The sequence below is a fragment of the Gallus gallus genome, chromosome 2, assembly GCF_016699485.2.
Source record: "Gallus gallus isolate bGalGal1 chromosome 2, bGalGal1.mat.broiler.GRCg7b, whole genome shotgun sequence".
NCBI lineage: Eukaryota > Metazoa > Chordata > Aves > Galliformes > Phasianidae > Gallus > Gallus gallus.
The window spans coordinates 41613934-41636330 of NC_052533.1; the positions used below are offsets into that span (position 1 = coordinate 41613934).

A 22397-nucleotide genomic window follows, 5' to 3' on the forward strand; every position below is an offset into this window, starting at 1 on the left:
GTAGTATTTGCAGTGTTTTTAAGTGCTGGGAGCAAGTAGTTTGAATTGTGAATGCTGGCTAAATGTTATTCTTATGCTATGACACGTGCTGTAGCTTCTGAGAAGTGTAGCAAGACATTTTAGTACTTGTTTTTTTCTGTGATGGTGAATAAACTCAGAAACCTTCAAAGCTGAGTACGTCCCAGTTTTTTTTTCTCCCTATGCAACTGAGGACAGATTTATCACCTTGCTGAGATTCATTCCAAGTCTCCAGTCTTTGACTGGAAAGGACTAATGGAGTGTTATTATGGCAAGACCCTAAAGAAACAGAGAAGAAGAGAGGTCTTTCACATCTGTTGCTGGAAAGGGTGGGTGGTGAAAGAGTTGTGAGGCTCTGTAGATACTGAGAATGGCTTATGGCAGGTGGCCACTTTAATCAGCGCTCAGACTGGTTAAGGGTAGAGCATGGAACTCTGCAAGTTGCGTTTTGTGGGAAGAATGAAACGCATTTTGTCTGAAGTCTTTGTGGTTAGTTTCCTTTTAAATATTTGGAGGATATTGGTGATAATTTTTGAAAAATCCTTTCAGGATGGATCATTTGAACTTCAAATGACTGTCTTCCCTCCTCCCAGCTCTGCTACAGCCTTATAATTTTCTAGACTGTTCTAGCAGATATATTATATAGATAAACAGCAGTGCTTCTTTTTTTTTGTATTAAATGTGTTTTGTCATACTCATAATCTACAAGGTTTTTCAAAGTCCTTGAATCAAAGAAAACAGACTGAAATGTTCTAACTTATGCTGAAGCCTGAAGGAAGCTACTAGATTCATTGAGGGCTTGTTTTTCAGAAGTTTGTCTAATGAGAACAGTGTGCTGAGAAGCAACTTTGGAGATTTTTTTTTCTCATTGTTAACTGACAAGTCAAAACAAAATGCTATTTGGAAAAGAAAGATGCTTACATTATGGTGCTTTTTCTATTTTATACAGATGGGTTTAGATGGGCTCCAGGAGGACTATATAAGGAAGGCTGAATATCCCTTCAGCTCAGAGCAGAAATGGATGGCAGTTAAATGTGTTCACAGAACACAGCAGGTAAACTGGATTCACAGCCTCCTTGCACAGTGGCTCTGTAGAACCATTATGTACTCTATTTAACGTCCTCATTTTTCACTTGAGAGACTGTGGCAAGCTGGTGGTAATGTGCAGTCCTGGGAATATGGTTTGATTATCTAGTTTCAGTTTCAAGCTCTGAAATGGAGAATAGGAAGACCAAGAAATTCTTTCCATAAAACCCACACTGAGAAATAATGCTAAGTATTTTGGTATCTGAGGCTTTGAATGTATCTGGCTTTTCTTCCTTCTCCTCACTCGTCAAATACTTAAAGTAAGTCTGTCAAACTTCTGCTGTTTCAGTTACATAAAGAATTAAGAGCAGGAAGACATGTGTAGGTGTTGAATAATCAAGAATTTCTTCTGCTTGAAAACACAGGTTTTCTGGTTTTAATAGCGTTAGAACATTCATTCCTCAGTGTTCACAGATTTTATTTATGTTAGTAGTGTGGATTGTCAGTATAAGTCATTCTTGAACCAATTTTTCCATCTTTTGGTGCTTTCGCATACATATTTGCATTCAGATTGGTCTAAATGAAAAATGAATACTTCTGTCAACAGTGTAACATAATGCCTGCCAATCTGATAACTGGAGTCTTCTAGATAATATGTTCAACGACAGATCTTATTCTGAATTTATGGAAAATTTCACAGTATTTCTCACCAAAAAAGGTCTGTGACAGTATTAAGTATTGCAGTAAAATCTGTGCTTTGGAAACTATGCATTTGGCCCCTTTTCTCTTATATGGGTGATGAGGTCATATAATTCTTGTCTGTACAGAAAGTAGTGAGCAGGAATTGCTAGATGATTATTTTTTTCTATATGATTTGCTGTGTCTGATGTGTTTTATTATTAGCATTTTTAAGAGATTGTTGAAAAATTGGAAACAGTTTTAAAAGGAGCATAAATTATTTGAAGGCTAAGTAAAGGCAGTGGTATTAGAGCTCTGTCTGTTAAGCCTATCAGAAAAATTGAGCTGTCTTGACTACTGTGAATAAACACCTTCAAAGGGAGAAAGTAAGTGTATTAAAAGGGCCTTTATGGCACAACAGGGAACAGAAGATGAGAATCAGTGATTGGAAATTGAGCTGAGGCAGCAGTTCTTAATGGAGAAGGGAGGAAGGGAAACGATAAGTTGATTTAACGTTGGAATAAGTGTTCAAGGTAGGTAGTGAATTTGCAGTTCCTTTTGTACCACCAAGGCTAGCTTGCATTCTGGAAAATGCTAGAGTTGTTATTTGTGGTACAGGGATGTAGGTGATATACTTAATGACCTGTGGAGAAAGACAGATGGTCAGGTGGTGAGCTAGAGCTCTTTCAGGTCTAATGTACTGTGTATGTTTCAATGCTGTCCTTTGAATGGCCTCTTTGGTTTATAAACTGTGACCTCACAGTATCTCATGTGAATGATGTCTACTGAAACAATAAGATATTGATTATTAACTTAGCTTTTTGGCATTAAAGGATACGTTTAAGAGCGTTATACAGATACTTCAAACCTTTTGGTGTTCAAAGGTGTAACTTTCATTTGCATTGTATGTTCTGAAGACTTTTCTGAAAAGTATAGATAAAACATTCTTACAGATGTGCACATGTATATTTGTATATGCATACACACATTTACATAATTCCTTTCTATTTTAGGACAAACCAGAGGTTTGCTTTATGAAAGGTGCTTACGAACAAGTCATTAGGTATTGTACATCATATAACTGTAAGGGGCAGACCCTACCTCTTGTTCAGCAACAAAGAGAGCAATATCAGCAAGAGAAGACGTCTATGGGCTCTGCAGGACTTAGGGGTAAGGGCGTTGCAGTGTCTCAAGATAATTATTTTTTAAATGGTACTGCTTGCTTGTTCAAATTAAAATAATATACAGATACAAGGTTTTTTGTTGTTGTTCAGCAAGTGCCACTGAGTTGGTTAATTTTTCATTAAAACGGAGAAGTGGAATGCAGGTGATATACTTAAGGTCTGCATAACAACACTGATTAAATTCCATCAGGTGAGAAAAGGTACTGCTGGTTGCAACCATAACAACTGAAAAACACATTGCCACTTGGCATCTTCCATATCTCATCATAGATTTTTTTAATTATTTATTTTTAATATGAATGTGTTCACTTTTCTCTTTGACTCCTGACACCTTTGTGAGTTAGGCTAGCATAAGTGATTGATTGCAAGTCAGAAGATGCCATTAAGATTACATTTTATATTAGCAGACTGTTAGATTTTTAAATATAGCTGCAAGTATTTTTCAGAAGATGATTGATTGGAAGTGGTTGTGGGTAAGCCATTAAACAGGACACCATAACTGTCTGTCTGTGGTTTCTGTAAAGAGACCTGCAGGTTGTTATAATATACTATACAGATGTTTAAATGTGGAAGTATGGGTGCTGTATGGCTCAGGAAAGCTCTATGATACAAGTGATTAGAAACTGAGAGGTTTTACAAGGAGTAGTGGTGTCCCTCTGTGCCTGCAAAACATGAAAAACCTGTGTTTGTTAAAGACTTCTGTGTACTTCTTTTCTTTTAAAGATCGTGTTCTGAAATCTTAAGGCAACAGACATTGCTACCAATGTTTAAGAAGAAGAAATAGCACTCCCTATCTGTTGCTTTATTTTAACTTATAAGTTCAATTAGGTGTAATTTCTGAACATCTGCTTTTGTCAGGTTTGTTTCAAGCAGAATACTCAAGTGAATGAAGCTACTCATAAAGGTTTTCAGTACTGAGGCCTTGGGTTAATATAGTTATGTGCTATTCAGCTTTAATTTTGGAAACCAAATTTTAGCAGTTGTTTTAAATGTTGATGGAAATGTTATTTTCAAATCCTAACTAATTTTTCCTTTGTCTCCTGAAAGTTCTGGCTTTAGCTTCTGGTCCTGAGTTAGGGCAGATGACCTTTTTGGGACTTGTGGGAATAATTGATCCTCCACGGACTGGTGTAAAAGAAGCTGTTACTACACTTATTATGTCGGGAGTTGCAATAAAAATGATTACTGGAGATTCACAGGAGACTGCAGTTGCCATTGGTATGAATAGTCAGCTACTTTTCGTTTTTCATTTGTTTTCTGTGTTGGCAGTGCCTAGCCTAATAGGTATGAAATGTGGTTATTAAGTCTTAAGTATTTTTGAGTTCTGTATATTGCCTTAACATATGACACAGTGCAATTAGAATAAATTAGTCTGAAGTGACACTTTCTGCTTAAAATATAGTTTTTCTCATTTGGTAATGTGTGACTCTTTGCTATTTCAAACTACGTATGTGTTTTTTCTTACTGCCTTCTGTTGTAACATGCCTGTTTTCTGTTTCTTACCAATGCCACCCTCCCTTCCATCAGCTTTGGGTGACTGTCTTACAGCAACGGGGAGAAACAAAACTAGTTGCTGACAATATTTGGGATGAATGTGGTGCTTCAGTGCTTTCCCAATCCAGTTTAGTCCGTGTGACTAAGTTTGAAGCTGAAGTATTGTTAGTAAATACTTAAACTAAATGACTATTTAAACAAACTTATCTTTTTTTTTTTGGTAATATAATATGCTAGCCAGAATATAGATCTTTTTTGTATAGGACAGTGGTGGAAAAAGTTGATTGTGCACGTAGAAGTACACCTTAAAGTTAGCAGTACTTTATCAGTTGCGGTTTTGCATCTGAGAGTTGTGCACATCCCCATCTCATTTCTCATTTTCTGTCCTGTTACTTTTGAATTGTAAATTCTCTGGCGAGGATTGGGCTCTTATGTTTAGATTGTGCCTGACACAATGAGATACAGACCTTGACCTAAACATTTTAAAGGAAATAAATACCTGATTAGAACAGACTTCATAGCGCAGGTGTTTCTCAAAAGTTTACCTGGTTTACTTCAGTATACTGAATCAATAGTGTTAGGATGCTATGCTGTGGGCACTTAAAACCTGAAATGCTGCAGAAAATAATAGTTATAAAGAGTAACTGGCTGCTTAATGTTTGTTTGTTTGAATTGTTAGTTATTATAATACCTCTTTTACTGTCTGTTTCCAGCTAGTAGACTAGGATTGTATTCCAAAAATTCACAGGCAATCTCTGGAGAAGAAATAGATGATCTGGATATCCAGCAGCTTTCTCAAATAACACCTAAGGTTTGTAGTAATATGCTATTCACTGAAATGCAGTAAAGGATATCCTTTATATTGAGAAATGCTTTTATCTGTGGAAAGCTGAAATGTAACTTTTGAGATTGCAGTAATGGAATTAGGAGATGCAGTGAATTACCAAAGGCTTTTAGTACTGAATATGGCAGCTGTCCCAGGTCAAACAGATCTTTGTTTGACAGAAGATTGTACCAAGATTCATTTCTTTCAACTCATGGGATTAGCTTTTTAGTGAGTTCAATCTTTATTTCTTTCGTCTCTCTTTAATGGTTCAGATTGTTGGTTTATTTTTTTAACCTTTTGGCACCAATATCGGAACTTCTATTTTGCAACTTTTCAGTGAGCATCATCTCATTTTTACATTGTTAGACTGTTTTATTTCTTTGAGTAACTTCTATATAACTTTACAATTTTCTTGTTCCGTCAGCCTGTCCTTTTGCAATTCATAAGAATAGTTGTCTGAACCTTAAATGATTTATGATTGATCTCAAGCCACTGGTTAAGAATTTTGAGAGATCTATTTGTTACGTTGACTGCTTCAATACCTTTTACTTAGTATCTACATGCATTAACCAATGTCATCATGGTAAACATATGGTCATAATCAAATGTAATTGAGCTTCATGCTTGTCTCTGTTGCAAAATTCATACAAATTTTCTAAATTCTGATTAGTTTGCAAAATTAGACTGCAACATGCATCGGCAATGCAACTGAGCCAAAAGCTAATACAATATATGATTTGCTAATACGTATATGATTAGCTAATACTTATATGATTTGAACACATTAACTAGAAAGCTTTGTGTCTTAGTGACTCACCAAAAAACCCCATGTTTATTTGGTAATACTTGTTCTTACAGGCTGTTCATATTAAATAACAAGGAAAAGCGACAAAATTACTTTGTGCACCTTTGACCTGAAACCCAGTTGGATTTACAGCATGTATTTAAAATCTTACTAGGAGCTGAGTAAAATCAACCAATAAAGTACAGTCTAATGAGTCTGCTGAGAAGTCTAACTACAGTGTGGAACTTGTAAAACTGAATTCAACTTAGTCAAATTAATTAACAGAGTAGACAAGAGATAAAAAAAACACTGAAAAATTATAGTTTCTTCTCAGCTAGAATTTTCATTAACTAGCATTAAAACTTCAATCTGTTAATGCTATGCTATATAAAATAGTAAAATTAAAATTTCCTGAGTTGCTTGACTTTTGTTGTCTTCATGAATTTAGTCAAGAAGCCCAGGAGCAAGCCACTATATCTCACTTGCTTCATTATTTCAGAGGGTTTTAAAATTGCATGTTCTGTCTTGAAATAAGTAGCACCAATTTTGTTTACCTTTAAGTCTTTCTTTGAGTTAATGATTTCACTCTAATGAAAACACATTCCACTGATGCTTCAACCTCAAAATAAACAAGGACATAGTTGGCCTTAGACAGTATGTTTTTATCCTCTGGCTTCATAGTATCCTACACGGTTCTTCTCAATTTCTCTCCTTCTTCCTTGTGTTTTTAACAGGTTGCAGTATTTTACAGAGCCAGTCCCCGGCATAAATTAAAAATTATAAAGGTATGTCTCACTGGTGGGTGCGTTGCTGGACAGTGACTGTGAGTACTGTTTGTAGTGCGTATGCTTGAAGTATAATGTGCTGCAGAGCATCTGGATGAAACCAGAAATGAAAGTGAAGTATATCTGAAAATATAACTTGGAAAAAAATATGTAATGTCCACAAGGGCTGTGCAACTGCTGGTAGGCAGCATCGGTTTGTTATATGTTGGGAGCTGGGAGCTGGAGATTTTGTCGCATTGCAGTTGAATTGACTGGGAACTTGAGAGAGCCGTATTTCTGCTACTTCTGGGGAGCAGAAATAAAACAATAAAACGGCATGAATTTCAGGTCGTGTCTGAGGTAATGCTTCCATTCAGAAGCTAAAAAACAAAGCTAACAAACAGGGATGTGCTTTTCCAATTGTGCTAATTCTTATATTGATTATCAACAAAGAATGGGAAATCAAATATTAAAAGACAGAATGTTTTGAGAATTATCAAAGGGCCATAACATTAAGATTCTATAAATCCTAGCTTTCAAATCTAGGTGGAATATATGACCTAAAATTTAATGTAAAATCTTGTATAAAAGATTAGTTAATATACAAACAGTTGCACTTTTTCAGAATTTTATAATGGTAAAATAGTTCTTTTGGGAAAAGCACAAACCACTGTGTTTAGAACAATTATATAGGATAGGCTGTTTCAATCTCTGATATGTTCTTTTTCCTTTCTTTAGTCCTTGCAAAATAATGGCGCAGTAGTAGCTATGACAGGAGATGGAGTGAATGATGCTGTTGCTCTGAAGGCTGCAGATATTGGTGTAGCAATGGGACAAACTGGAACAGATGTTTGTAAAGAGGCAGCAGATATGATCCTTGTGGATGATGATTTTCAGACAATAATGTAGGTGACATTTATATCAATACATTGTGCTATGTAGTATTAATGAAACATTGTCTTAGTAATGAAAGGAAGGCTTTTTGCAGCAGAGTATATTTGGCCCAGGTATTAGAAATCACTTCCTTGCTGTTGTCATCGTGATTGCGTTAGGCAAATTGCAACATGTACTGGAGTATAAAAAAAAAATAGTCTGTACATATTTCACTTTGGTGCAGTAAGAATACCTGGTCTTCTGAACTCATTCTCTATTTCTGTCGTTTCTGGAAAGTGTGTGTTGTTTGTTTGTTTTTTGATTATCTACCTTGATTCCAGAGGCAGCATCAGTGATGATGCGAGTCTTAAAAAGAGGAAATTTTTCTATTGACATTTCATTTTGAAAGCAGCCAGAGTAAGAACCGTTGTTATTGATCTTACAGTAAAGAACAGTGACTGTCAGAGAACCTCAACTCCGCTCTTTTCTTGACGCTTCTGTTTGTGCTTAAATTAGTAGAAATAACACACTTCTGTGGTTTGTTTTAACCTTTGTTGCAGTAGCCTCTGGTGGCATGATCTTTGTTTCTAATTGCAGGTCTGCCATTGAAGAGGGTAAAGGAATTTATAATAACATAAAAAATTTTGTTAGATTTCAACTGAGCACGTAAGTCTGAAGCATTGTTGACAATATCGGAAGGTTGTAACCACATTGTGATTGAACCAAAGCTTCACAAAGCAAATGTATAAACTCATGAACATTTTAGATTTCACACGCTGATAGATTGTACTAGAAAGTACCAGTGATCATAATGGCAAAAGAATTTTGGGATTGAATTTTTAGTATTTTGTACTTGGTGGTTTGTTTCATTTTTAAAGATTCAGAAAATAATGCAGCAAGCAGACCTTTATTACGGTTTTTCATGTTAAGATGAGAAAAGTCAGTAAATGAGACAGGATAGCACTACCTTTGTGGTGCTCTTTAAAGGAGAGGTGGCACAGAGCTGTGCCAGAGGAGGCTCAGACTGGACATGGGAAACAATTTATTTACCTTGAGAGTGGTCAAACACTCAGACAGGTGTCCCATCAAGGTGGTTGGTGCCTCATGCCTGTCAGCGCTCGAGGCATTTGGACAATGCCCTCAATAACATGCCTTAGCTTTTGGTTGGCCCTAAGGTGATCAAGCAGTTGGACTTGGATGGTCTTTCTAAGTCCCTTCCAATTGTTCCATTCTATTCTATCCTGACCTTTTAAAGTTAGGGTTATGGTAATTGTGATTGAAGTTGTCAAAATCTATATGTACTCTTAAATACATGAAGTTTTGCTTACAAAGCAGTTATCAGTAGATCTTCAGAAATGTTCCATGCTGACAGTTATAAAAATGGATTCTTTCAACAGGAGTATAGCAGCATTGACTTTAATCTCACTGGCTACATTAATGAACTTTCCTAATCCTCTCAATGCCATGCAGATCTTATGGATCAATATCATTATGGATGGGCCTCCAGCTCAAAGGTAAGTAATTGTTTACCTTTACTTTAAATTCTGCTAGAGGTTTGTGGTCTAATTACTTAAGCAAGGAAGAGGGTTGCTTGTAAAAGAAACTCTGTGAAGTGTTTAACTTCAGCGATGTGTTTCTGAAACAGAGCAGTTTTTTTCTTCTCATTACGATGTTTGCAGTGTAATTCTGTGTTCATTCATTTGGCTTGCTTTAGTATCCAGCAGTGGTTGGTTGGGGTGCAGCATGATACCTAAAGATCCACAGCATGCAAGATTCTGGCTTCTGTCCATAGTCTTCCTCTGACTTTCTTGACTGTGGATAGATGGTGGAGGGAGCAGTGAAAGGGAGCTAGCAGTAGAATTCCTTAGTTATTATGGTAACAGAAATGGTGGACATTACTAATACTGCAGACTCTTTAAAAATTGTCACTTACTAATTCTGATACTGTCTGATAGATGCCACATACTTCTGGACTCTGAAACTGCAGTGTTGGAATGTTACCTGTTACTGATACTTATAAATCAGTGCTTTGAAGGTGAAAATAACAGATGCTTATTTAAATGAAGTGATTCTTAGGCTGCAGAGAGAAGATTCAAATCTCTTTTTCCCACTTGTGAAATCTAGTCTTTGTGTAGAAGCAACAAGTTATTATGATGATAAAAATCTGAGATACTTCTTTAATTTTAAGCCTTGGGGTGGAGCCTGTGGATAAAGATGTTATTCAGAAGCCTCCAAGAAATTTGAAGGATAGCATTCTGACCAAAAACCTGATTGTTAAAATACTGGTGTCATCGATAATTATTGTGTGTGGAACACTGTTCGTCTTCTGGAGAGAGGTACGACAAAAACGCAAAGCAGTAGCAAGCGTATTTAAGTCATTTTGATACTAGCAGTTGAAATTTGGAATTCAGAATTTGCATGAACTTAGTTGCAAGATTTTTGTATGCTTAGTTACTATTAAACAAGATTAGAGAGGATGAATTTCAAAGCAGTTGAAATGAGAAATAGAGTTCTTACTATAGACTTTCCCAGGTCCCAAATGCATTTGGAAAACCTTGGCTAGTGGGAAGTAACTATTAAAAAAAACCCAACCAAACAAAAACCCACAACCAAACAAAAACTTATAGCCAGGTTGTTAGGGAACAGCTGTTTGCCTTTCTTTTCCCAGTAGAGAAGGAAGCTGAACTTTTAGCAGTGCATCATAGAATTCTTGGTATTCTGTCTGCTTGCATAAATGCTTGTCAAGAGTCTTCACAGCTTGGAACTAAAATTCTAATGAATTATGAGTGTGTCATTTCTATTATGACTTCTTGAATGAGCTTGGAGCAAGCAGATGGTTTTGCTTTTATGTATTAGTAGAACTTGTGTTATTGCAGTAACTGGATTTAGTTGCTGAAGCTTTAATTTAAAGCATGCTAAAGCCATTTTATTTTTTTGTTGGCAGCTAAGAGACAACGTAATAACACCTCGAGATACAACCATGACCTTCACCTGTTTTGTATTTTTTGATATGTTCAATGCTTTGAGTTCTAGATCTCAGGTGAGTGATTAATTTTGCCATTTCCATGGTATTTACAACAGTACCTCTCTTCTAAGGAAGATCTTGCTGTGTTTTCTTGCAAGTATACTTTACAAGTACTATTAAGCTTGAGAGTTTTAAAAATAAAGAAGTGAAAGGGTTAGTGTCCTCAATTTGTGATGCAGAGCTGTTAGTAATGCTGGTGTTCTGACAGGGGCAAGGAAACTTTCAATAAAAACTTAAAGTGTGATGGTCCCTTGTATTGCTGCACACACTTAGTTGAGTTCTTCCTTTCCTGGAAATCTTGTCAGTTCACTAACTTCTTCAGAATCTGAAACCTGTTGAAGGCCTTTCAAAGTCTGTAGCCCTAGGAAAGCCTAAGAAAAATGGTTTTAAGAATTCTTTCTGTTTAAATTTTTGTTCTAAGGAAGACAAAGTCTGAAATTTAGTGTTAGTTGAAGAAATTACGCATGACTACATTTAATCTAATTTGCAGTCTGTTTTCTGATGTGAATGTCAGGGTAGACAAGAACACATCCTTGTCGTACAGTGGGCACCTTCTAATGTGTGGTAATTGTAGGGAAGTGAACTCAATAATAAATTCTTGACTGTGAAAGAAAGATTTGCACTCAGTTTACCATTAAATTATCCTCTCAGGAACATGTTTTGGATTATCTTCAGGGTAACAATTAACAGTATTTTTTTTTACACTTATAAATGTTGAGATGAAAAAAAGTTATGAATCATTTTCTTGCCTAGACAATGAAAATTACATGTACGGTGTAATATATTGCTTGTTTTACAGACAAAATCTGTGTTTGAGATTGGACTTTGCAGTAACAAAATGTTTTGCTATGCTGTCCTTGGATCTATAATGGGGCAGTTATTGGTCATTTACTTTCCTCCACTTCAGAAAGTTTTCCAAACAGAGAGCCTGAGTGTCTTGGGTAAGAAATGTTTCCTTTCAAAGAACGGTACATTAAGGATTAATTTGTAAAAGCATTGGGTTATGGTAGTGGGCATGGTGCTTAGGGACATGGGTTGGTGGCAGGCTTGGTTGTGTTATGTCAATGATCTTAAAGGTCTTTTCCAACTTAAATGTTCAATGATTCTGTAAGAGCTCTTTCTAACTATTTGCATACAGCAGGAAAACCAATCCTGTTGATCCTCTTTTAAGAAGGGAAAAACATACTTTCAGATATTTTGTTTGGAAACCAGAATTAAGTGCATACTGCACACAAAACAGACAGATGAGCGTGTTCTTAGATTTCTGAAGTGCTTGTGTATTTTATGAATTTTAATGAGTACTGATGCAGGCAAAAAGGAACTAGATGATCTTAAAGTTTCCTTCCAACCCAAACCATTCCATGATTCTGTGTTCTTAGATAATTCTTTGTCTTTTTATAGTAGTGTCATTTCTGAGAGTATCGTTTCAGTATAAAGCTAATTATGTTGCTTAGTGTTCTTTGTTTTTCTAGGTATTAATAAAAGCAGTGTTATGAAACGCTTTAAGAGTTTGAAATAGCGTGTGTGGTCCTTGTGATTTGTGCATGAACTATGCACACTAATTGTCTGGTTCTGCAATATGGCTCTTGCTTCATCTCTGCTCAAATTACCCAGTAATAGGCAGGCAATTTGAAGGTCTTGTAAGTCATATATTCCTTTGTCAGTCTGCCCTTAAATAGCAAGTTTTAAAAATGCTAATTATCTCTTCCAGATTTACTGTTTCTTCTGGGACTCACTTCCTCTGTCTGCATAGTGACTGAGATCATAAAGAAGTTTGAGAGAAGCAAGGAAAAGATCCAGAAACATGGAAGTTCTTCTTCGTCAACTTCGTCTTTTCTTGATGTATGATGCATATTGCATTCTTTTGTTTGCAAACTTAGGGATTGCTGTCTGAAGATGTAGGAGAAAGCAAAACAATATTGGGAGGATTAAGAAGTCCTGAGGGCTTTTGACAAGTCCTTTGTTTCACTGGCTAATGATGAACATTGATGTTTCAAGACTGTTTAGAATTTAACTTCCAGCTGTGGGAGTAACAAATGAAATTATGCAACTTTGGTAACATTTTTCCTCAAACCAATTTACTTTTGAGATTGAATGGGATTTTGTGTGTGGGGGGGTTAATTTAAAGAAAGATCTAAGCCCAAGTCCCATTTTCTGCACTTAGAGATATAATTGTATAAAACTCTTCTCTTAGATATAAATATTTTAGTTTGTTTTTATTTAAAACATTGTACTATTTTACTTTTACGGTGGTGGGACTTTGCTACTAATACAAGGATTAAAAAGATATTTCAGAGGCATTCCACTGGGTTTAGTCTGTCACAAGAGTGCCATATTCTAGATACTGTATTTATTTCCTTTATCCTGCAATGTGTAAGCGGCTCAAGTACCTTGTGCTACAGTTTTTTTTGTATCCAGAGGTTTTTTCTTTTTGCACAGGATGTGACCGCTGTCGGATCACTGTTTTTTCTTTTTCTGTGATTGAAAAGCCTATACTGCAATTTGAAGTAAATGTTTGCTTTTCTTATAAGCGTGGTGTCTCTTTGCTTTAAAAGGAACTGGCATTTACACCAGGTTGTCAGGCTTGTGTTGGTTTTGGATACCTGCTTTGTTCCACATTTACTTTGGCTTGCAAATGCTAGATTACTTGAGTAATAAGGCAGTACTAGTATTGAAATACCTGACTTACAATTATGTGGTATACTGAATTAGAAAGTGAGCGTGCTAATTCTCAATCTAATGGCAAAAAATCCCAGCCTTCTTTGAAACATGCTTATTTTTCCTTCTGCACCCCTCTTGTTTCTTTTCTTCCCCCATCATTAAAATAAATAGCTTACTTTTAGAGCAACTTAAAATTTTAATCTTTGGAATAACTTTTGGTGGATGAAGAAGTGTTATGGTAAATTGGTGTCTTGATATGTTAAAAGTAATTTTTAGTATATGACAGTGCCTGGATATTCAGATATTCAGTGATTTAGAAACAAACAGCTGTCTTCCTTAAAGTAGTCTTGCAGCTGTTGTCATCGTTGCTTTTAGAGATGGACCAGTTATGCCCTGAGGAAATGCCAGGAACAGTCACCCAGTGATTCTTGAAAAGATGATGTGCAAGAACTCAAGAGGGAGCTGAAGACGGAATGCCGTATCTTTTGATTGGAAGCATGTGGATACACATCTTCCACACTGCAGCCTGAAAATTGTGTTTTGTATTGGTGCTGGCTCAGAGGCATGCTGTCACAAGATGGTCATCCTTTCAGTAAGGTCATTGAAAAATTCTGAATGAGAACTGGGACATTTTTGCACATTTCTTTGTGGCTTGCCCCAAGTGCCATCCTCAGAATCTGGAAAGTTCATGGAAAATAAGGCAGATTGGAAGGTGTTGTATGAATTTCCCTGCTGATAGGTTATTTTACTTGTTTTCTTCTCCCCAACACATTCCCAGACTTTGTCAGGAAGTGGAGTGTGGTAGACAGGAACTGAGTTCACACGCTATGCGGGAACTGTATATAGCACTATCTGCTGTGCACACGGAGTTCATCTATTACTCTGGCCTACCCTGGGCCTGCTGAACGTGCACTTATTACCTGCAGTACCAATGTGCAGGAGGTTTAATAGTGTAAGGAGAAAGACGTTAGTACATGGCACTCACCTTTTCTACAGGATGTTAGGTGAACCACTGAGCTGATAAGGGCTCAAACAAGGTGACCTCTTAGAAATGATCTCTTTTAGCACAAATTTCTCATTTCCAGCAATCCTGCTTTTCAGAAGTTGAAAAGATTTATCAGTGTTCCTCCTGTTGGACTATTGCTGTCTTTGACAAGTGGGTCTGTATTACCAGAGCGTTCAGTATTTCAGTGCAACTTCAGAACATTTTAAAATTTCATTAGTAAAGTATTTAGAATTCTTCAAATCCCAGTAAAGATGCAGTAAAAGCTGTGATGATGCGTGCTGATGAGGAATCACTTGCACCAGCCTGGATTTTGAGAAGGTGCAACAACTGTCTTTCACCTAGTAAGACTTCTTGTTGCTAATCTCCATGGGCTTTGACTGCTTCGTGCTCTGCATTTGTTCCTGGAGTCCTAGAAATCCAAGTACATAGAGAAGTGCAGATAAGCATAAATGTATTGACTCAGAGGGGAATTATTATTTGCTAGTCTTTAAGCAAATTTTACAAAGTACTCATTTGCCAGCATAAGTCTCACGTTCTGAATTACCTGTCAGTGTAGACAAGAAACGAAATTATAGTCCCTGAAGAACTATTAATTCTACCTTCTTAAAAGGTGAACTTAAGCTGAATTATATTGAATTATGCCTGAGGCGTTTCTGCTGTATTCCAGTGGAAGGTGAAACAGTAACAAGTAATTGATCTATTAGTTCAATCTCATTATTTGTGAGAAACACTTGGAGTGACTGAATTCCATTGCTTTTTTTCCTTTCTTGGCCCATATCACCTAGCAGCATGTTTGAGATTTTCTTCAGAGCAATTGAATCAACAGCAAGATCTGTCCTCAAAAAATTGACAGGCATTTCATGTAGTGTGAAAATAGGCATCAATTATGTAATTTAGTCGCTCTTATTAAAGCACAGAATTGAGAAATTTTCAATCTTAACAAGAAAGAGCCTTTTATTGTTTCTGGTTGTTTTTCTCCCAAAAGAAGACTGAAAGCCTATGATGACCCGAAGGAAACCGAAACAATCAAACTCTGAATAGTGATCCTAGAATCAGTAATTATTTTCTTCAGTGTACAGGATTGGAATTTCCAGCGAGATATATTTCATCCTGTCATGAAGAAAGAGCAGCTGAATTTTGCATTGAGAACCAATTTCCAGTAGAGTAATTCCTAATCACCAAGTCAGCACTCCCAAAGGTAGTCTCAGAATGTCTTGTGATCATAGCAGGCTTTTGCTCGAGATTATCCTAGTCTTTGGAATTAACTAATTCAAGATGGTGCTTCTCAACAAGGCTCCAGAATTATTTGATCTCTGGCATTTTCCCAGTATGGGATGTAAAGTGGTTAAGATCTCTCTTCTCACAGCAACAACAAAGTGAAATCAAGCGTGCCTGGTTTTTTTTGTTTGTTTGTTTGTTTGTTTTTTGCTGTAAAGACTTGATTTAAAATGGATGGGATAATGATTATAAAAACCACGAAGAATGATAAGCTTGGGAATCTGAAACACATGAGATGATAACGATTCAAAGGATGATTTGGATGAATAAGAATCTAAGTCTTAGTTTTGAAAATCAAGAACTTACATATATCACCTTCCAACTATTAAAGTCATCTGATGGAAGTGTGGCTGTAGATGGCTCTAAACGATCAGAAAGGTGTTGAGCAGTTCTACTTACTTGCTTTGTGGTTGAATGTGAGTGCCATCTGCTGCTAATTGAGAAAGGAGCAGTTCTGTACTGACAACTTGATTACTGCCTACAATTTCAGTTGCCTACAGTTTCAGTTACCTACTATTTCCTACTATTTCAGACTATGTCTCGAAAATAGTTTTCCCATGAGTTGAATATATGATAGAAATGTATCCATTTCTCATTGAATCTATTATGAAGGTATCAAGACTCAGCTGTACAGTATCAGAAACTATTCCTGTAGTTCTCAAGATCTAGGTTTTCCATGTAGAAAACACGTCAAGACAGCATATGGTGATAAGCCTAAAGGCAGGGAAGCTTAATTTTCCAGGCGTGTTCATAGGTCTTTGTACTGCACTGTTATCTTTTTAGAGGTTGTTGGGTTGTGGGATTTTCCCTAAATTTAGGATTTCTACGTTGGTATACCTGGAACTACTGACGATCCATAGAACTGGAGCAGTAACTCTTAAACTCCCAGTGCACTATGGGATGATATGATGTGGAGCACCAATAACAAAAATCATTAAACTATGACATTCCACCCCTTATTCCACATCACTACATCATGCTTAATATATATACATATGAACAATAATTAACATGCATTAAACACACACACACACACACACACACACATATATTCCCTTGTGGTACACATTGAACATCCCCATTTTTCTGCATCACCCACCAAGTGCACCCAGGTCCCTGAGCAGAAACAGATGTACGGAGAGGTTTGCCCTTTCCAGAAGCTTGAAGGACCAAAACCACTTTTCCCAACGTGCTCTTTACGTGTACTACAGGGACCTTATCTCCTTCTACAGTATGTAGGGAGCTGGATTGGGCAGGACCATTGCAATTGACAGATTATTGAGTACTGACCAACCAGGTGGTCTCTGCCAAATGCTTCTCCCAGTGCTTAAATGTTCCATCACCCATTGCTTTCAAGGTAGTTTTTAACAATCCATTGTATCGTTCAATTTTACCAGAAGCTGGTGTGTGATAGAGGATATGATAAATCCACTCAATGCTGTGATCTTGGGCCCAAGTATTTACAAGAGTATTTTTGAAATGAGTCCTGTTATCTGACTCGATTCTTTCTGGGGTGCCGTGTCGCCACAGGACTTGTTTCTCCAGACCCAATATGGTGTTTCGGGCGGTAGCATGGGGTACTGCATATGTTTCAAGCCACTCAGCGGTTGCCTCCACCATGGTAAGCACATAACGCTTACCATTGCAAGATCATGGCAAGGTGATGTCATCAACTGCTGTGCCTCCTCATATTTATACTTCTGCCATCGCCCTTCCCATTAGTGAGGTTTAATTATGGCACATGTCACAGTCATGAATAACCTGTGCAATAGCATCCATAGTTAAGTCTACCCCTCGGTCTCTAGCCCACTTATATGTTGCATCTTTTCCATGATGGCCCAAGGTCTCATGGGCCCACCGAGCCAGAACCAACCAACCAGCCAACCCCCACTCTCCCCCCACACAAAACTCAGACACCAAGACAATTTGTATGCAGCACCCTTTTTATAAGAGCTTTAATTACAAAAATACTAAATCCTGAAGTGAGACTTGTTGGTAAAAAAAATAAAAATACAATAAAAAAATATCAGGAACTTGTATGAAAACAGCCAAGTAAATTCCAATAAAGTCACATTTTAAATATAATTTCTTCTGTCTCCATGGCATTAGACATGATTTTAGGAATAATGCTCTCAGTCATCCATGCTAAGTGATGCAAACCTATTAACATCACATAAATACTGAGTTTCAGATACAGCACACCTGACAGCCTTTGTCTTTTTAGATGCTTTTTTCTTTTTGCGGGACTCAGATTTGACCTCTGTTTTCTTCTGAAAGAAGTCTGGAGATACAGCTGACATGACTACATTCAACAGAACTTGATAAAGCTCAGTCAGTTTTGGAGAAGAACTGAACACGTTTTCCACTGAAGGTGTTGACTTAAGATCTCGATACAGTCCGTGCACGACGGTCCCACTGTAAAGCCTGCTCAAAGGAAGGAGAGAATTCTCATTTGCTATCATGCCTCAGCAGAAGTACAGAAACATGCAGCTTAGTGGGGAGAACAAACCAAACACCCCAAACCACATTTTAACTACGTACAGTATTCAACAGCGGTCCCCTAAGAAATATTTTAATTGGATTTTTCTCTGTATTCCCACCTTTAAAGAAAGGATTCCAAAGCGTAGTAAAATTGGCCAAAGGAGTTTGTAATGCAGACAATAAAACATGTGAAATCACTTCAGCAGGAGCTTATGTGGAAAGCAGATCTCTGTCCTTACCTAGCTAAGTCTGGCTCAGCGAGAGGACTGCAGAGCAGCTGATTGAGATACAATCCCATCTCAAGACAGCACTGCCACTGGCAAAAGCCATGTGCAGCATCTAAATCAAAGTCTTTATTTTGCAGTTTCTCTTCCTTCCATTTTAGAAACTCATTGTAAGCAATACTGTTGTCTTCAGGATGGAGAACTGTGAGCTCTAGGTTATGAACAGAAAATGACAGACAAATAAATGCTCTCCTGTGAACATACAGAAAGTATCTGCAATGTATAGGGCCTACAAACTACCATTGTTTAGTTGTATTTCTGAAAGCCTACCTAAATGTCTCAACATTAAGACATACAATGGAGAAAAAACTGTGAGTATTGTTATCCATATGAATCTGAAACTATGATAATAGTAATTCTATGTCAGGTACTTTTCTGCACTGCTCTGGGAGTGAACCTGTTTGAGAAGATTGCCATCTCGCACCACCCCACTCGAGAAGCAGGTGGCAGCCATTTTCAAGCAGCTTCTGTAGTTCAGAGCCCAAATCAACAGAATAACCCTGGCACGCATCATCTTTGGCATCAAATCAAGGACTCTTCCTAAGAAAATGCCACCTTACCCCTAACACATAGAAATATTACTGAAAGTACTAAGTACTCATAGAAACTGTGATTTCTGCATCCAAAATTGTATTCTCTGGAGATATACCTGGATCATCTGTTATCCTGTGCAGTTCTCCAGATACTATCATTAGAAGTAGAGCCTTTAAGTGATGCAAGTTCACTTTAGGTTCTGAACAACGCGTCCAATAACAGGTTACAGCAACAGGGAGCTGCAAGTGGGCAGGGACAGATTCTAGCAAACTCATTTTCACTCCTAAAGTCTCCAGCAGAAGTAGCTGACGGTGTGACACAGGCACCTGAAAAGAAGCAAAAGATTTTGAGGGAAAAAAATAGACTTCATTTGTCGTGAGCCATTTCCAGAACGCAAATAAGATTGTTTAAACTAGCTAACACTTTGTGGTTTTAATTAAAATAAGAAGTTATTGAAGTGTCACAGATACTCTGAAGAGGAAGTATTTTTGAAATACGACCTGAAAAGGCAATTTTCACAATTGCCTGAGGTCAGATGGATTTTAATAGGTTTCAGAGTCTCCTACAAATCAGGTGATTTACGTTACATTCCTGTGCAAAAGTTGACTTACTTTGAAAATTCAGCAGGCGTAACGCATTAAAGTTATGTTGGTATGGCAAATATGTCTGTGTAACTTCATGTCTTCAAGAACACACTTGTTATCACAGTGAAACCTTCAGTGTACAGTTTACCTTTCTCATTTGCAATATATGAACTCATAGCACGTTCCTTCTTTGCTGTGCTATTTAACTTTCAAAACACAGCACTCTACAAATTGTCTACACGCAGATCTCACTGCAGAACTGGAGCAAGGTGCTCAACTGCGACATGAGTGCTTTGTGAATCTGGATTGGGATGGTTGTGCCTATTGCTAGGCTGCAATCTCACAAGTAGAAGGTAATCCAAAACCAATTTTGCCAAGAGTGTCCTGAATACAGAGGAACACGTCTTCTTGTAACCTGTATATATGTAGTGAGGAGAGTTGTTATAATACCCAAAACTCAAATTCAGTTGGGTATCCAATGCAAGACCACATTTAGGTGTCATTAATGTTTCTGAAAATCCAAAACCATGACTTCACATGTTTGCACACTACTCATTCAAAATAACAATGAACCTTTACCACAGCAGGGACAGACAAGGTCCACAGCCACCAGCTGGTGATGACAACACACAGATGTGCTGCTGTGGATCTGATGCCAGTGGACAGAGCACATGGAATAGGCTCCCAGGGAGGTGGTTGAATCACCACCCCTGGATGTGTTTAAAAACCATTTGGATGTGGTTCTCGGGGACATGATTGAGTGGAGGATTGTTAAGAGTTAGGTTAGTATGCTTAGGTTGTGGTTGGACTCAATGATATTTAAGGCCTTTTCCAACCTGAGCAATTCTGTGATTCTATGTGTGGTATGGAAAGGCACAGATTGTATTTCCAGAAGTTTCAGAAACAGGTATGAACCCCGGGTGTTTCCCATTCCAAGGAACAGCCTCAACCATAAGAAACCATGACAATTTAAATACACCACATTGCTAATGCTGACTAGGACTAACCTAGTACAAACTTCCTTGGATTACAAGTTGTGTTTTTCAGGTGCTGTTCTGCTTGGCAAGGAGCAGGGAAGCATGTTTAGCAGGATGCGTACTCGTAGCAGGAACTGCTGGACAGCTGCAAGGTTTACAGATGAAATAATAGTGCTGCCTTTTAGCAAAAAAGCATTTAACTTTGCTCTGAAATATTTCTAACTTGACCAAATGCAAGTTTGTGTAGTGTTGAACTGCACCTTTCTACATTTCACAGAACTGTGAGTCCTCTCCTAAAACGACAAAAGCAAATGTTAGTTGAACAGAACAGGAAGGACGGGAGAAGGGCTTACGTGGCATGATTTAGGCAATGCTGTATACACACACTGCCAGCTGGTCATGTAATTTGGCTCGGTGCACGTGGTGGGGGGCAGTAATGAAACGCGTGTAGCTCCTCAGCCAGCAGAAGCAGAGCTGTGTGCAGCTGAGGGCTGAGGATTTGCTCACTGAAGTCGCTGGGTTCAGCCATCACCTTTAGCGCCCTGCTGTCAAACACAGCGCCTCTTAAGCGCGTGCCGCGCTGTTAGCCTGCCACGACAACCACTCACCTCCACTAACTTGGCCAAAGAAAACCCATCCTCGCCGAAGGGCGCGGGGAGGCTCGCTGCTTGGACAAACGTCTTTTTAACTGATTTTTGGACTCGGTCGAACTCGCACACGGCCGGCAGCGCGCCGCTCTGTGACTGAGGCTGCGCGTCGGCCCGGGTAGCAGCGCGCAGCAGTAGGCCGTACAGAACCCGCCGGATGGGCAGCGCGGCGCAGTGCGCGCTGGGCCGCCGCATGTCCTCCACCTGGACGTGAAGGAAGGTGCTCCTCAGCGTCACGACGTTTGCGACGAGCGGGGCCAGCTCGCCTCTGGCCAAAGCGCCCAGCAGCCACGACGGCAGCCCCGAGGCCTCGGCCTCCTCGCAGCGGTAGCGGCCCTCCAGGAAGAACTCCTCGAGGTTCACGTGGGACGGCGCGTAGTCCTCCAGCGCGGCGCGCAGCAGCTCTCGCACCGCGTCCCTCCGCCGCCCGCCCAGCCGCTTCAGCACGGCGTCCGCCGCCTCCTCGGGCCCGGCGAAGCCCGCCAGCCAGCCGAGCAGCCCCCGCGCGCGGCCGTGCCTCCCGGGCAGCCGCACCTTGCCCAAGAACCCCTCGAACTCCGTCACGTCCACGTAGTCGTTGCCGCTCATGACGGCGAACAGCGGCAGCACGCTCCTCCTCAGCTGCCCGAAGCGCCCGCAGAAGCTCTCCGCCTGGAAGCGCCGCGCGGGGATGTAGCGGCCCGAACGCTCGGCGCGGACGTCCCGCCAGCGGAAGGCGCTCAGCGGGCAGTACCCGCCCGCCAGCTCGAAGATGAAGAAGTCGCTGTCGAGGGACAGCACGGGGCAGCCCCAGCGGTTGGCCAGGGCCGCCACCTCGCGGTCGGCCTCGGCCCAGCACTGCACGAAGGGGACCGCCGCCCGGCGCAGCGCCTGCACGAAGGCGTGCCGCGCCAGCAGCGGCAGCACGCGGCCGCCCTCCCCTCGGGACAGCCCGTGAGCCCTGCACAGGCGCTCGGCGGCGCGCTCCCGCAGCGTGCCCAGCTTCCTGTCGGCCGCCCCGCGCCCGCCGTCCAGCACCACGAAGGCGGCCACGCCGCAGGACCGCAGGACGGCGAAGAACTCGTCCACGGCCGCCGCGAACGGGCCGTAATCGCCGCCGCGGCGGAAATCGGCCGCGGAGGCGAAGAAGAGGTGGTAGTAGAGGCTGCTGCCGTCGATCACCAGCTTGGTGTCCCGCACCCGCAGCTCCGCGAAGAACGCCCCGCACTCCTCCACGAAGCCCGTCAGCCCCGGGACGCCCATGGCGGCGGCGGCGGAAGCGGCGCTCCGGCCG

At 39.6% G+C, this 22397-nt stretch overlaps 2 protein-coding genes across 18 annotated transcripts in view; one reads left to right on the forward strand and one right to left on the reverse strand.

Moving 5' to 3' along the window:
• Nucleotides 1–13202, forward strand: part of ATP2C1 (ATPase secretory pathway Ca2+ transporting 1) — a 100370-nt gene extending 87168 nt beyond the window's left edge. For all 13 annotated transcript variants that reach the window (XM_046931754.1, XM_046931756.1, XM_015281756.4 and 10 more), the window contains 12 exons: nt 968–1072; nt 2736–2892; nt 3954–4124; nt 5114–5211; nt 6745–6795; nt 7513–7679; nt 8245–8313; nt 9045–9161; nt 9836–9983; nt 10592–10687; nt 11472–11613; nt 12384–13202. In XM_046931754.1, the coding sequence (XP_046787710.1) occupies nt 968–1072; nt 2736–2892; nt 3954–4124; nt 5114–5211; nt 6745–6795; nt 7513–7679; nt 8245–8313; nt 9045–9161; nt 9836–9983; nt 10592–10687; nt 11472–11613; nt 12384–12520 (1458 nt within the window). In that variant the 3' untranslated portion in view covers nt 12521–13202. The remainder of the gene's footprint in view (nt 1–967; nt 1073–2735; nt 2893–3953; nt 4125–5113; nt 5212–6744; nt 6796–7512; nt 7680–8244; nt 8314–9044; nt 9162–9835; nt 9984–10591; nt 10688–11471; nt 11614–12383) is intronic.
• Nucleotides 13203–17542: 4340 nt separating this feature from the next.
• ASTE1 (asteroid homolog 1 (Drosophila)) lies at nt 17543–22375 on the reverse strand. 5 transcript variants are annotated; one of them, XM_003640740.6, is made up of 4 exons: nt 21086–22375; nt 19032–19242; nt 18338–18533; nt 17543–18041 (listed from the first exon to the last, which is right to left on the reverse strand). In XM_003640740.6, exons 1-4 carry the CDS (start codon nt 22364–22366, stop codon nt 17750–17752), a joined length of 1980 nt encoding a protein of 659 aa, XP_003640788.4. In that variant the 5' UTR covers nt 22367–22375; the 3' UTR covers nt 17543–17749. The 5 variants fall into 5 exon arrangements, 2 of the variants coding, with proteins under 2 accessions (XP_003640788.4, XP_040548789.2); XR_005856453.2 differs by lacking the exons at nt 17543–18041; nt 18338–18533 and adding an exon at nt 20508–20622 and having other exon boundaries at nt 19106–19242; XR_001465072.4 differs by lacking the exons at nt 17543–18041; nt 18338–18533 and adding an exon at nt 20508–20770 and having other exon boundaries at nt 19159–19242.
• Between the last annotated feature and the right edge of the window lie 22 nt (nt 22376–22397).